Here is a 16649-nt window from a genome sequence, read left to right as displayed (position 1 = left end):
CGCCTTTTACTCACCCACCTTGGGAGAAATCACCACAATTTTTTTGTTTGTTTCTGTTTCAAGGCACCGTTCTCTTACAGACATATTTTTTTTTTTACTTCTCTTCTATTGTTTTACTGTGAGGTTCTTCGTTTCTGTTTGGTACTCCCAGTACTTTGGCATTCACCGTCCTCAGAAGTTTCATAATATTCGAGGGAAGTTAACTAAAGCCTGCACTTCGAGTTCTTGTTTAAAGTTAATTTGAATTTTTGAAAACAGCACAGTTGTACTGAAGGACTGGAAGGTATATGCTAGACAAAGAAACACAAATCAGTATTTTAGCTCTGTTTCTGCTGTTTTAGAATACAAACTATGTAGTAAATTATGCAGTAAGAAAGTGCTTTCGGGATGTTGTGCAGTCTTCTCAGGATCTTCAAGATTGGGATCACCTAGCTCACATAACTGAGTTGCACAGGCTGAGAGGAGATTTAGAAACAGATTAGATAGCAATCTTGAGAGCCTTTTTCCTCATAAGACACTCATGCAGGAATGTAAAGGAGAAAATAAAAGGTCTTGTGTGATACAGGAGAAGGAAATGTAGGACTGTTAAGAGGGAATTTTTAGCATTGGAGTTTTTTGAGAAGTATTATCACGGACTACATGCTTTGGTTACAGAAATAGTTAAAAACAAGAGCAGAAGTTTCCCAAAGAATTTGGTTGTTTTTCTCTTACTATTGATTATATTCTATTGCCCCAAAACAATTTGAAATTAGCAATACTCTTAGTATCAATAATTCAGCTCTGTTGATTCTTGAAAATTTGAAACAGGCTTCTTGTTAATGAGGCAAGGAGAGTGTTTTTCTCGTCTCTGAGGTCTACCACAGATCGATAATGATTATATGTACATTTTAATGGCATTCTTTGAAAAATTCTTTATAGATAAAATGTGTTTTCTAATATCTTCATGCACTGATATCTAATGTATATTTAAATTACACAAAGACTACTGAGTCCACTTTATTTGTAGAAGCTAATGATTTATGTGTGATAGAAGAAGTGTAAATAAGATATTTTTGCCTCTACTGAAGGAAAGAAAATAGTGTCTCTTTAGCAGTCTCAGAAAAAATAGCATACCCCATCAGATTTATGGAACAACCTAATGGTAGATTAGAAATAATCATAGGGGAAGCAAAAGAGTACACTTAAGAGATAGTTATAGGTGTGATGAATTGGGAGATTGGGATTGACATATATACACTAATATGTATAAAATGGATAACTACTAAGAACCTGCTGTATAAAAAAATAAATTTCAAAAATTCAAAAAAAAAGAGATAGTTATAGATTTTTTTCAAAAATCTATTGAGAGCTTTATAGTTAGAGATTAAGAGGAATGAGAAAGGGGGGAAGAGGTTCAGAGGAACAGAAGAAGAATATAATCCTACTGTTTTATAACAAGAAGGGATGTAAGTCTGAAAAGAAAAAAGAGTGGATGACCGTGATTGGCATTTGTTTGAGCCTCATAGTCTTTCTGCTTCAAGGGAAAGGTCCTATAACATGGTACATATCAGTTAATCAATTTTAAGAAATATTTATCCAGTGCCTGTAGTGTTGAAGGTAATATGATTGGAAATACAAGATTTACAGAGATTTTTAGTAGTAATAGCTACCATTTTGTGGGTGCCCAGTGGGCCCTGTGTTAAGCTCTTCTATTCAGTGGGGATGATGACAGGATAGTTATTGTTATCCCCATTCAAAAATGTGGGAACCAGAGTGCTAAGAATTTAAAAACTTGCTGAGGGTCCCAGAGTTAGTAACAGGGAAGCTAGAACTCAAACCCAGGTGCGTTAGATCCCGAAGCACATTCTCTTTCCGCACTATACCACTCTGTCTTCATGGACTTTATGGTCTAAAAGGAATGAAAACAAATGACTTAGTTTGTTCAGGCTGCTATAACAAATACCACCGACTGGGTGGCTTATAAACAACAGAAATTTATTTCTCCCAGTTCTGGAGTCTGGAAATCAAAGATCAGGGTACAAGCATGGTTAGGTGAAGGTCCGCTTCGGGGTTGCAGACTTCTTGTAGTCTCACATGGCAGAAGGGGCTGGGGATCTCTGTGAAGACCCTTTGAAAAGAACACTGATCTCATTCTTGAGAGCCCCACCATCATGCCCTAAGTGCCTCCCAAAGAGTCCCATCTCCTAATACCATCCCATAGGGCATTAGAATTTCAACATATGAATTTAGGGGAGACACAAACATTCAAACCACAGCAACAAACATACAAGTAATTAAAATACAACACAATAAGAGCTGAAAAATGCTGTGTATAGCAAACTGGCAGGTAGCCTGTGCAGTTGGAAATAATTAGGAAAGGGCTTCATGGAAGAAGTAGCACATTTTGACAGATTTGCAAACTAGGTAAGAAATCAACTTGCATGCTCAGGAAGCTTGGCCATTCAGTGGTGGGGAAAAAACTTTAATGTTTGGTCTCTTTGGTTTTTCATTCATTCAACAAACATTTGAATTAGAGGGCCTACTCTCTCTATATTGGGCTCTGGTGATACGCAGGAATAAGATACAGTTCTTCACTTTGAGGAACTCATAGTGCAGTCCAGAAAGCAGAAATGGAAATAAACAAAAGTAGTACAGTGATAGTATTAGAGTACCATAATAGAGCAGGGTTCTGTGGGAGCATAGAGAGAGAGAATCATGGAGGTGTTCAGCAAGCCTCCCTTAATCCACTGGAGGGACTTCCCTGGTGGTGCAGTGGTTAAGAATCCGCTTGCCAATGCAGGGGACACAGGTTCGATCCGTAGTCCGGGAAGATCACACATGCCACGGAGCAACTAAGCCCACAAGCCACAACTACTGAGCCCATGTGCCACAAATACTGAAGGCCGCGCGCCTAAGAGTCCGTGCTCCACAACAAGAGAAGCCACCGCAATGAGAAGCCCGCGCACCGCAACGAAGAGTAGCCCCCGCTTGCTGCAACTAGAGAAAGCCCGCGCACGGCAACGAAGACCCAGCGCAGCCCAAAATTAATTAATTAATTTTTAAAAAAAGAAGAATCCCCTGGAGTTACAGCTAGCAAAGTAGAGGGGGCACAGCAGGTAAAGGGGTTGCTCAGCAGATTCAGAGACCTTGCTTTTGGTGAATCAAAGTGTATTTCACTATGGCTAAGCGCAGGGAACAAATGGGCAGTGGCAAAAGATAAATTTGGAGAAGTAGCTAGAGTGCAGATTGTGAAGGGCCTTCCTTACTGTGCCATTCTACAGAATTTGGAGCTTCTCAGACTTTAGTATGGATAAAAATCACTGAAGGGACTTAATGAAAATATAGAATTCTTTCTCCGAGATTCTGATTCTTTAGGTCCAGAGTGCAGTTCATTAATTCTTTAATTCATTCAACAAATATTTATTGAGCTCCAATTGTGTACCAATATTATATATTTGGGGTACAGCATCATGTAAGACAAAACATTTGGGGATGTTTTCAAGGAACTTCCTTAAAGGCTACATTTTTAACAAGTACCCCATCAGTAATTCTGATGTAAGTGGAACAGGGGCTGTACATTAAGAAATGATGGCAGGGGGTTGAAGAATTCTAAATATGGCAATAGTACAGTCAGATTTAAGTTTTAGATAATCACTTTGCATATAAAAGATGGATTGGAAAGGTGTGAGACCAGAAACAAAGGAGAGTTAGGAAGCTGTTAAAACAGTTCAAGAGCATTAATAATCTGGGTCTGAATGAAGACAGTGGTAGAGAAGTGGACTAAAGTGGCAAAATTTAGAAAATATTTCTGAAATAGAATCAGAATAGAAGGGTTTAGTGGTCTTTTGTATGGGAGTGAAGTTAATAGATTATTTTCAAACTCTTATTGACATTATTAACCTAGTAAAATAGAATAGTTATACTGAAGGATTTTCATCCATTAAGACACTAAGTGATGGTTTTAGAAAACCAAATTCGTAATATGGGAAGGCTAGAAGATATTTTGCTTTACCAGCAGTGTTCTGAAAGGGAACGTCAAAACATTTTACGTTTATTTTTTGAGGTATTTAGTGAATGTTTTCATTATTCATAAATAAAGTCATAGCTAAAGAAGAAACTTTAAAGCTCATATAATCCTAGCCTTTCATTTTATGAAGAAATTTAGACCCAGAGAGAGGAAAGACTTGCTTAAAGTTACCTGCCTAGTTGGTGCCACAGCCATCAGTATCTACTCTCTTCTGGGCCAAAATTCAGACAGCAAGTCAGGTGTATCCTGAGCTCCACATTTTAGGTAATGAATTCTCTGCCTTCGTTCTTACTTCCGTAGGGAAACAAATCGGACAAAATCAGAATTTATGAATTTTGCGAATGAGAGCCTGGGTAAATTAGTCCTTGTTACAGGAATTTACTTCAGTGCTAACTCGAGGAAAATAATGGATTGTGGGATCTTAGCCTAATGCCTTGTATCAGTTTGCTAGGGCTGCCATAACGAAGCACCACAAACTGAGTCGCTTAAGCAACAGAAATGTATTGTCTCTCAATTCTGGAGGCCAGAAATCCAAGATCAATGTGTTGGCAGGATTTGTTCCATCTCAGGGCTATAAGAGAGGATCTGTTCTAGGCCCTTCTCCTTGGCTTGTAGATAGCTTTCTCCTCCCTGTGTCTTTACATCATCTTTCCTCTACACATGTCTATGTCCAAACTTCCCGTTCTTATAAGAATACCAGTCGTACTGGATAAGGCCCACCTTAGTGACCTCCTTTTAACTTGATTATCTCTGCAAAGACCCTATCTCCAAATAATGTCACTTTCTGAAGTACTAGAGCTTCAACATGTTAATTTGGGGTAGGATACACTTCAACCCATAATAATTTATCTTTTAGCTTTAGTAAGAATATACTACATTTACCAAATAAACACAGTACAGTTAGTTGACCCTTGAACAAAACAGGTTTGAACTGCACAGGGCCACTTACACAGTACATTTGACCCTTGAACAACTCAGGTTTGAACTGTGCAAGGCCACTTATATGCAGACTTTTTTCAGTAAATACTGCAGCACAACAGATCCTCGGTTGAATCCAAGGGCACAGAACTATGAATTGAGCCCACTGTAAAGTTACAAGCAGATTTTCCACTTCTGGAGGGAGTGTTCTGCACCCCTAACCCTGGAGTTGTTCAGAGGTCAACTGTAGTTCCTAAAGTGTTTTTGTCAGACACTGTTGAAAATCTAATGAAAGCAGTGGACCTTCTCCCCAGGAAAACACATAGACCAATCAAATTTACTATTATTCCAGAAAATTCTTAACTATACAAGGGGTGTCATTGCAGCATTTCATTTTATGCTATTATTATTATTTGAGGAATAATAATCATTTTACACATAACTTTTAGCCATCTGTTGTGCAAATAAAATAGAAACAATTCATTGAGAAGTAGTTATTATATAAGAGTTGCCTGTCAAAGGGTTACTTTGTGAAACGTAAGTCAGTTGCTTCATTCTGTTAGTATTATGGCACTGTCTTCAGTTTACTGGGGGTGAATTACAAGAAAGGTAGCTCTGAAGACATTTATATGAATTTTTATTTATTCTTTAAGGAGATTATAATACATTTTTTGCATATAGACATAACAGCAGTCACACTTTATTTCTAATTATTTGTAGCACATACTCTTTCACTGTCTTTTTAAGACATATAACATGTTATCAGTTCATCTGTATTGCTTACATTAGTGAAAATAATTCAGGATACGTGTTTGCTTTGCAGTTCTTAGTGGGCTTCCTCCTTCCCACCTGTGACAAACAGACCAAATCCAATTATTTAGGTCATGTACAATTCTTATGTTCTTTTTTGTTATATTGGAGGCTACAGACAGTCGGAGGTAGGTGAGGATTAGTTACTCTCCTACAGCCTTGTTGCCAGGTTATCATGAAACAAATTCTGGCTCACATTAAAACATCTATTATCAAGCATAGATAAAACAGTATCATAACTTGTTCTCTAAGCTCATTGAAATCCCATTGTCCTTTCTTGGTGCTACAACAGAACCATGCATAAACGATTTACCCAAAGCAAATGCAACAGTATTCTAGATGTAGGATTCTGCTGGCCATTTGGTTAACCCTCTTGACTAAGAATCCTTCGAACTAGCAGCGGAGGATCCGAGACTAAGCCATTCCTAAGGGTGAAGGACTTGCTCGTATATTCTTGTTCAAATGAATATTACTAAAATGTTTCAGCTAACCCAGTATCTTAAACACCATTCATTTAATCTGTGAAAAGCCATTTCTGATATTCATTGTGCTAGGTTAGTTGAAGTGCTTAAACCTTGAAATGTGGCTTTTGATCAAATGCTAACTAACCACGCTGGAGTGTTAACATTCCCAGTCAGGAAAACTGACTGCCTATAAGGTATGACCAAAATGTGCACATTTTATATTATACTGTCTGTAATGAAATGTGTCAAAGTAAATTACAGGCCGCAAGACCCCACCTATATTTTTATATCGTAGTGTCATAATTTAGGAATTTTTGTACCCTCTTCACCTTCCCTTTTTCACTTGTTTCTGGTTTTAGATGTCTGCTTGACAACCTACCTTTCTTTTATTCTTCCTTTTAAATTTTTTCTTATATTTTTAAGAAGTATTATATTTTGATTGAAGAAAATGTGTAAACTACAGAGAAGCAAGCAGAAGGAAAAAAATCACCTGCTATCCCACTATTCAGCAATGATCATTGTTTAATATATGTAAGAAATTAAAATCCATCTGTTGTCATATATGTTTACTTACATTAAAAAGCAAAACTTCCAGGATCTTATTTTATCCTCTAACACTATAACATGGATGTTTCCTTAAGTCATTAACTATTTAGCAATGTAGTTTTTAATAGCTATGTAAGAGTCCATTGTATGGCTAGACCATAATGTATTTAAACAGTTCCCTTTTGCTGGACATTTAGAATATCTCCAGTTCACTATTAAAGGCATTGCCTGACTTTGTAGATTTAATTCCTTCCTGTTTCTTTAGACCTAGTCTTTATGTACCCATCTATCATTGGCTTTTAAAATGCCAGTCTCCTTTTCCTTCTCTTCAGGTTGCAATTCTTATACAGTTCTTTAATTTAGGTTCTTAAAAGTTGTAATTTTTAGCTTTTCATTAATATAAGCCTCATATTTGGATAAAGTGGGTTAAAAATACTGTTTAGAATTTTTAATACTCTAATTAACTGCATTAATATACTAACTTGTTTTAAAAAATAATTTTAGGAGTATATATCCTGGGGAAATATGGACAGAAGAAAATCAGAGAAATACAAGAAAGGGAGGCTGCAGAATACATTGCCCAAGCACGACGACAATATCATTTTGAAAGTAACCAGAGGACTTGCAATATGACAGGTAAGACAAAGAGAAATATTTATACATGTATAAAGTTGCTTGATGATTTATATTAATTTGCATACCTCCAGGGCCAAAGTTAAAGGAAAAGGCAAAAATGATAAATCTAGCAAGTATTTACATGATTTAACTGAAATACATCATTTAATGTGGATTTGGAAAATCAGTGTAAATTAATATGCAACATAGATGCTTGTTCATTCCTTTTATTTATTCATTCAGCAAATACTCAGAGTACTCAGCACTGGGGAAACAGAAGGTGAACAGTTAAAAAAAAAAAAAACCTGACTTTCGGAGTTTATTTACTAGTGAGAGAAAAAGATGATAAACAACAGATAGATGACTTTAGGCAGTGATGACTGCTTACAGGAGAATGAGCTGTGTGAGGGGTGGGTGCTCTTTAAGGCGGGGCAGCCAGGAGAGTCAGGCCGCTTTAAGGAGGTGACATTTGAGGAGAAATTAAATGGTACAATGGAGGGAGCCATACAAGATGCCTGTGGTGGGAACGAGCTTGGCGTATTTGAGAAATAGCGAAAAGGCTGTGTAGCTAGAGTAGCATGAGCAATGGAAGAAGAGTGATAGGAGACAGGGCTGCAGCAGTGGGCCTGATGCCATTGGGCCATATATGTCATAGTAAAGAATTTCTTACACTTACAAGGCATCTAGAGACCTATAAGTCTAACACAGTAGTATGCACTCAGTGTTAATCGGTGGTAATAATTTAATCTTCAGAGCTAGAAACCTACTGGGAGGATGCTATAACAAAATCAGCTGCCCATATTTGAAGAAAACAAGGTGTTATGTTATAATTGGCATAACTCCTTGAAGAATTAGTTCTCAAATCCATGTCAAACTTGTTTTTCCTTGTTATTATTTGAAGCTTAATGCTAGAATACCATTTCTTTCAAGAACGATTAATTTAGAAAAAATTTATAAAGGTAGGTTCTCTTTGTTCAATTTTAAAAGTAGAATATTTTTTCAAGGTTGGAAGAACTTTGTATTTAGTTCAGTCTCATTTGATAAAGAGGCTGGGATTAAGAAGGTTAAGAGACACATTCCATTTCAGCTGGAGTATGATTTTTTTTTTTTTTTTTTTTTGTCTGTGCCATGCAGCATGCGGGATCTTAGTTCCCCTACCTGGGATTGAACACGTGCCCCCTGCATTGGGAGCGCAGAGTCTTAACCACTGGACTGCCAGGGAAGTCCCATGATTTTTAATGTTTGAAATAATAATACTTCAATCTATAAAGCAAAAATTAATCATAAATGCTGTATAAAATGGCAACTCAGTTAAGGTACAGGAAGTAAGAGCACAGGCTCAAGCGTGAGGCAGATCTGGTTCCGTTCCTAGTTTTGCCTTGTAATATCTGTGTGTCTTTGGGCAAATCTAAATCTAGTTCTTTCCTCTATAAAATGAACATCATAAAACCCACTTCATAAATGTTTTATGAGAATGCGATAATTCATATAAAGTGCTTGGTACATAATAAATACTCAGTAACTGATAACTTTTTTAAAATTACACAATTCTTTAAATCAATATTTAGCGTTCAATGTAGTGGTACTACCAAGGACATTTTAATGAATTTTTAAAGAATAAGAGCAGTCCATTTCTTTTTTTTCTTTTCTTTTTTTTTTAATTGAATATAAGATTCTTTAAATTCTTTAGTGCTTTACAATTTTCAAAAGTTTCACATACATGATTTCATATAATCCCATAATAATCCTTTTTTTTTTCCTACCCCTGTGTTGCCCCTGCCCTCTTCCCTCTCCCCACTGGTAACCACTAGTTTAAGAACAGTTCATTTCCAGTTACTACTCAAATTTTCAAAAAATGAAAAAAGCTAACTTCTGGGATCTCAGAATACATCTTAGTTTGACATGGACCCTTGTGTCAGTTTAGGTGCTCTGGGAAGCACAGCTAAGATGGGATTAGATGTGCAGGAGACTGATTAGGGGGACACCCATGCAGAATAAAGAGGAGGGAGCAGAAGTAAGCAAGGAAAGCCTTTAGACCACCGTACGGGTCTGATAGTTGTGAGTAGAATGGGCAAAGGAAGGAAGGTTAGGTAAGAAGAGTCTCTGACTACAGCACGGTTTTAAGAAAGTTTTGGCAGGCCAGTCGGGAGTCCTCAAGCCTAAGTTCCCTGGTAGAGGAGTCCCTCAGGATCGGGCCTGCTTTAGTATCCCCACCAAGCACTGTCATTGGCTGAGAGCAGTGTAGATCCCGAGGGGCGGCAGCTGGCGCTGTCAGTTAATTATGCTCTTCCCAGCAGAAGATGCGAGTGGCACATTTCCATGACCATCACACCCCTCAGATGAGTAAATAGCTGATATAGGCAGTTAAAACTAGAATATGGTGCCCACCAAGAGCCAAAATATAGGTTCACTGAAAAAAATTCCAAATTAACTTTCTGATATGTATTGATAATGGGCTTACAAATCATATAATTAAATTTCTATTCTTTTGAATAAGATGTAATGGACATACTAGAAAAATTTAGTACTTTTAGGTAAATATAATCAGTTTTTTAACCCAAGAAGTTGGCCCCAACTTGAAAGATAGTATCTAATGGAATGCTTCTGTGCCCTGCCCATTGACTTTACCATCTTCATGATTTTACTAAAGATTTGGGAGAAGTGCTTATTAAATTTACACATGACACAATGCTTGGATGCATAACTGACACCACAAACGAAGTTTTGGGATGCAAAATAGTCTAGTCCCGTTTAAGTGCTAGACTGGGATAAAAGAATTGTTCTGCATTAAAAGTCAATTGTACTGATACAGAATTGTCCAAGCTTGCTTAAAAACAGGATGTATGAGTAAAGATTGGGAATTCTAGTTGAACATAAGCTTGTTATGAACCAGAGTATGATGTGACTTCTGGAAATACTAATTTAATCTTAGACTGCAGTAATGAAGTCTGTGATTCAGCTCAAAGGTAGTTACAACATGCTCTGTGGTAGTCAGAGCACAGGTGCATTTCTGCCTCTCACATGTTAAGAAGATACAAACTGGCACATGTCAGAAGAAGCCAAGTAAGGATAATAATAAAAAGAGCTAACACTTCCTGAGCATTTCCATGTGTAAAGAAGCACTGTTCTAATGCCTTTTATCCTTAATCCTTACAACAGTCCTGTAAGGTAGATCCACTGTCATCCTCAGTTTACAGATGAGGAAACTGAGGCACAGAGAAGTTAAATAATTTGCTCAGGGTCACACAGATTCAAGGCTGGTGAAGGGTTGTCCTGTGATTTGTGGTTGGACTGGGGATGTTTATCATGGAGACCAGGTGGCTAAAGCAAGACATGAAAGCTGTATTCAACTCAATACAGAAACATATTTGTTCAGTGTTAGTACAGATGGCTAGAAGAGAAGAACAGCCTTGTCTGTGGTTGGGTATGCTGAAGTGGAAAGTCAGAAGCTCTTATCTCTCAGGAGAATTATTGAAGAGATTCCTCTTAAATCATGTTGTCATACCACATAATCTTTAAAGTTCCCTACTAACTCCTTTTTCTGAATGTAGGACTCTAGCGTTGCTTTTTCTTGGTAAGATAAAATACCGTGTTTAGGCTAGATATATATACCACAGGCACTAAGAGAGAAACCACGTTTTACATTGACTGAGCTGCTACTTTAGTTAGCGGTCTAAATAACTTAGGTGATTTAATCATATATCTTGAGGAAGTATGCTGAAGCTACACAATGCAGCACTGAAATAAATGTTTAGAGTAGGTTAAAAGCTGGATTTTCTATAGAAAAAAATAACATGGATCTTGTAATTAATATCTTGCCTTGTCAGGAAGTAAAAATCATACACTAAAGTTTTCCCTTTTAGAATATGGCATTTGTAATCTCTTGATATTTTTTCATTTTGTTATCACTACTTCTTTAGTGTTAGAAATACATTTTAAATTTATGTATGTACATTTCACCAACATTTTTTATACCATGCATAGAGCCATAAATAAACTCCCATAAATTACATGCAGTCTTTTTTTCCATAGAGTATTATATCTTATTTTATCTTCATGTTGGTATTCGAACAGTAGCCATTGTCAAAACCAGAACTACAGCTCGGCAGCTCTTAATTCCTAGCCTGATGCACTTTTGTCTAGGTTGTAAGAAATGCCTGTTGCTTTGTCGTATTTAAGAAATAAATGTTTTCCAAAATTAGAAATAAAATGTGAAGCAAGAAGTATAGCTAAAGACAAAAGATCATTTTATTGAATCAGAAATAAACATTTATTGTAAAAGATCTGGAAAAGAAAAAAAAAGAATTATCCTTAGTCTGTAGCCCAAAGACCAACACTGTTAACATTTGGGAATAATTCTTCCCATTCTTTCTTCTACGTGTACTTGTTTGCATCACTATGATCATAACATGTATATGCATAATTTTGCTTCACTTGAGCAGATAAATGATTTATTAGTATGTAACTGGTTTTTATTCTTAATAATAATTTGAAAGCCCTTACCTTCCCTACCAACTCTTGCTAGTTGCTAGTCCTGTCATACAGCCTAAAACAATGTGCATTTCTCAGTGAGGGCAGTCCTATCACTTGTGACCTTTTTAATTTTCTGTTTGTATTATAGTGCTGTCCATGCTTCCAACACTGAGAGAGGCCTTAATGCAACAACTCAATTCTGAGAGCCTTACAGCTCTGCTAAAAAACAGGTAAATGCAGTTACAGCAATTCTCATTTATACATTGCACTGAAAATTTATAGAATGTAACTGAAATACTTTTCAAAAGTCTTTGTTTTCTTATTTTTCTTTCTATTTAAAGCTTATAATAAATAAGCTCATTTAGAAAAAAATATTTACTTACAATATCATTTAATTCATATTTTGTCCATTTATTTATGTTCTACCTTGATGTGCAAAGTATTTAGGGTGACAATATTTGTATGTATTCTGGTTTTCATATGAAGAGATCTTCTGTCACTTTGACATTTTTTCAGAAATTTAATTATTGAGTACTTAGGGAATGTGTTCCTGAACCAGATGTTGTGAAGCAACAGTAATGTTAAATATTAAATATTAATTCTTTAATATTCTTAAAGAGTTTACAGCGTACTAGCTAAAGCATGTGAACATACATTTTAAATAACTAAAGCATATGAACTTACATTTTATATCATTAACAAATGAAGTACAAATATAACATGAACATATGATAATGATAATTTATCTTACCATGACAGTGTACTGTGTACAAAGCACTTTCATACATAGGACCTTGTATGTGGCGAGTAGTATGTATTGGAGTATTGTAATTTAGTGTGATGCTGTGTTAGTTTGAGAAGACTTCCAGAAGGAAATGGCTTCTTCTTTTAATGAACAAGAAGGGGGTTGGAGGGGAATGGTTTCACTAAATATGTTTTAATCATTGTGGCCTTATCGAAAGATATTCATTTTCCTTGTAATCATCCTCCAGTAGTCAGGGGAAAGAAAGTGCTCTTTCTGGGGTGTCTCTTTGTGCCAGGCCCAGTGCTAGATACATTACTCCCATTTAATTTCCATAGTATCCTTGTGAGGAAGATTTTTTTTTTTTAACATCTTTATTGGAGTATAATTGCTTTACAATGGCGTGTTAGTTTCTGCTTTATAACAAAGTGAATCAGCTATACGTATACATATATCCCCATATCTCCTCCCTCTTGTGTCTCCCTCCCTCCCACCCTCCCTATCCCTCACCTCTGATGCAGACCAAGCTGATCTCCCTGTGCTATGTGGCTGCTTCCCACTAGCTAGCTATTTTGGCAGTATATATAAGTCCATGTCACACTCTCACTTCGTCCCAGCTTACCCTTCCCCCTCCCCGTGTCCTCAAGTCCACTCTCTGCATCTGCATCTTTATTCCTGCCCTGCCCCTATGTTCTTCATAACCATTTTTTTTCTTTAAATTCCATATATATGTGTTAGCATACAGTATTTGTTTTTCTCTTTCTGACTTACTTCACTCTGTATGACAGACTCTAGGTCCGTCCACCTCACTACAAATAACTCACTTTCGTTTCTTCTTATGGCTGAGTAATATTCCATTGTATATATGTGCCGCATCTTCTTTATCCATTCATCTGTCAATGGACACTTAGGTTGCTTCTGAGGCAGATATTATTAACTCCATTTTGCAAATAGGAATTTAGTGCTCAGGCAGGTTATGCAGCAAGCTGGAAAATTTCTTTGAAGACATTTTCTGTAGTCAGATAATACCTCCCAAAATAACAGTGAATTTATATACAATTGGTTTGTGTACTTTTTTTGGATGGGGGTATAAATTGTAATATTTTTATTAGAAAACAAATACACAACTTGGAATGGATTTGAGGCAAATTGTGTCATAACAGTTTTTAAGTGGCTAAAACAAAGTTTAAAAATCAAGTAACAGGAACTTCCCTGGTGGTCCAGTGGTTAAGAATCCATCTTCCAATGCAGGGGACACAGGTTCAATCCCTGGTCGGGGAGCTAAGATCCCACACGCCATGAACTAAGCCTGCACGTCGCAACTACTGAGCCCGCACGCCACAACTACTGAGGCTGTGCACCACAACTAGAGAGAAAGCCCATGCACGCACTACAGCAAAGAGCACACGCGCCACAACAAAGAGCCCACACACTGCAACAAAAGATCCCACATGCTGCAACCAAGACCCAACGCAGCCAACAAAAATAAATTTTAAAAAAATAAATAAAAATCAAGTAACAATAAAAGAAAAGTGTATGAGTACCTGGATAATACACCCGTTTTGCAATAGTGCAACTTTTAAATACATATTATTGACTGTCCATAATCCACGCAAAGTTACAACTCTGCACTTCAACAACATGATGACGGTTCCTAAAGAAAACAGTTTAAAAAAGGGCATAACCTAGATGTTCCCTCATTCAACCAACTGATCAGGTTTTTTAATCTGATTATGGTATAATGCTAGTGATAAGAATTTTTTCCCTAGTTTCATGATTCTTAGAGGTTGACACACTTTTACTACTACTTATGGATGTAAGATTTGGTTTATAAATTAGTTCATGTGATTATATAAAGAAGAAACATATAGAAAAATAAATTTTAACTGCCTCAAGTTTTAGTCTTACTGAGAAGGCAAGACAAATGAAATAAGTGAATACACTTTTATAAAAGCAACATAGGAACACACACATTAAACATAAGTGGGATTCTTTCTTGGTAACCCTGTTTCCTGTAAGGCCCTACATTCCCTGTGTTTTGGGGGCTTCAAGATAATTAAGATAAGGTCTCTTTCTCTCTAAGACCTTGTCATCCAAAGAAGGAATTAGATGAAATAAATTGTCATAATTCAAGACATACTATGGTTAGTCTGTGGTAAAAAGTAAAAGCAAAATGTGGGGAGAAAATGTGGGAGGCTAGAGAGCAAAGGGATTAATGATTGGTAATCCTGGATAGCTTTAAAGAAAAGGCATGAGCCCTCTTTTCTTTATACACAGGAGAATTTCTTAAATTCTTGGAAGGATAAGATGCACAACAGTTCTCCTCATTGCCTGTTTCCTCTTTAAACATCTCCGTGTTATTTTTTCTTTCCTTTCTTTTGATTTGAAATTACTATTTGCAGTTTGGGAGCTGGGGGAGAGGAGAATGTCCATTTGAAAAGTATTCGCATAAAGAGGAGCTTGAGCCCTTACAAAGTGTAATTAAAGTAAGGCCTCCAATCTTATGACTGCTTTTGTATTGGTTTTCAGTCAGCTCTGGTGTCATATAAGCCTGTCAAGCAAGTTAATTTTCTCCTTAAACTAATTGTGATAATAACTAATCAGAAATAAATGAAAGATTTGATAGTCTTATTTTATCAGTTTTATAGTAGCAAATAAACAGCCATCACTGCCTTTAATATTTGACATTTCTTGGGCTTCCCTGATGGCGCAGTGGTTGAGAATCTGCCTGCCAATGCAGAGGACTCGGGTTCGAGCCCTGGTCTGGGAGGATCCCACATGCCGCGGAGCAACTAGGCCCGTGAGCCACAATTGCTGAGCCTGCGCATCTGGAGCCTGTGCTCCGCAACAAGAGAGGCCGCGATAGTGAGAGGCCCGTGCACCGCGATGAAGAGTGGCCCCTGCTTGCCGCAACTAGAGAAAGCCCTCGCACAGAAACGAAGACCCAACACAGCCATAAATAAATTAAATTAATTAATTAATTTAATTAAATTTTTAAAAAAATACAAGGTGCTATAGAAGCACTTTAAAAAATATATATATATTTGACATTCTTATTGATGATTGATAATGGCAGTGTAGTTTCAATGGCAAAGGATCTTAAACATCCTTCATCACAAGACAGGTAGAACACTTTGAAAGGATTAGTTTAATTCTTAAACATATTTTGGTAATATTAAAGAGTCTGATTGTGTTTAACTTGGAGTTGGTTTCCATCAGACAAATCATTTGAAAGGAATCTTGGCCTAGAAAGTACTTAACTCTGTTCTAAATAGGTTTGGAATCAGAATCTTTAAAACAGATAAGGTGAATTTTTTTTTCATTTTTCGTAAATGTATATGTTAAAAATGATTACCACAGTCAAGCTAATTAACATATCCATCACCTCATGTAGTTACCATTTTTTTGGTGTGTGGTGAGAACACTTAAGATCTATTCTCAGGAAATTTCAAGTATACGAAAGCATTATTATCAACTGTATTCACCGTGCTGTACATTAGGTCTCATCTTATAACTCAATTAAATCTACTTTTAAGTCTGATAGTGGTGAATGTCAACATGAATAAGTGTCCTGCATGGCTGTAGTTCAGTCCTGTCCCACCAAAATCATGCCAAATAAGTACAGTTTCAAGACAGATACCCTAATTTGCCCTTCCACAGCCTGCTGCTATTGAGCACTTCCTGTGTTAAAATTTTGGAACCACTGTTTTCTTATCTTGTTTCATTTAGAATTTCTATAAGAATCACTTTGAAATTTATCTTAGATAACATTCAAAAGCAGTGATTTACTTGCATTAAAATACCTAACCCTTGAATTGTGGTTGATTCCCAATTTAATATGGGACTAAAATATGTTGTTCTGCCACAAGGCCTGAACAGTAGCATAAGGTTGCAGCAGGGCCTGGTAGGATTTTCTCCATATATCTACCAAACTTGTGCCATCTAGGAAAGGGATGCCTGAAGCTCTACAGTCTCTCCAGTGCCAAAGAAAGATAAGAAGCTAGTAATATCCCACAATTGTAATGGTAACTCATTGTCTGATTATAATTATAAAGAATATGGGATTGTATTTTTT

The 16649-nt window shown here is 36.6% G+C and overlaps 1 protein-coding gene across 1 annotated transcript in view; it reads left to right on the top strand.

Moving 5' to 3' along the window:
• Positions 1-16649, top strand: part of PEX3 (peroxisomal biogenesis factor 3) — a 34793-nt gene that overhangs the window by 562 nt on the left and 17582 nt on the right. Inside the window, exons 2-3 of the mRNA XM_059941081.1 lie at positions 7249-7380; positions 11981-12062. Of these exons, the coding sequence (XP_059797064.1) occupies positions 7249-7380; positions 11981-12062 (214 nt within the window). The remainder of the gene's footprint in view (positions 1-7248; positions 7381-11980; positions 12063-16649) is intronic.

The sequence above is a fragment of the Balaenoptera ricei genome, chromosome 12, assembly GCF_028023285.1.
Source record: "Balaenoptera ricei isolate mBalRic1 chromosome 12, mBalRic1.hap2, whole genome shotgun sequence".
Lineage (NCBI taxonomy): Eukaryota > Metazoa > Chordata > Mammalia > Artiodactyla > Balaenopteridae > Balaenoptera > Balaenoptera ricei.
The sequence above is the reverse complement of the archived record's forward strand: the minus strand, read 5'-3'. Positions and strand labels throughout refer to the sequence as shown.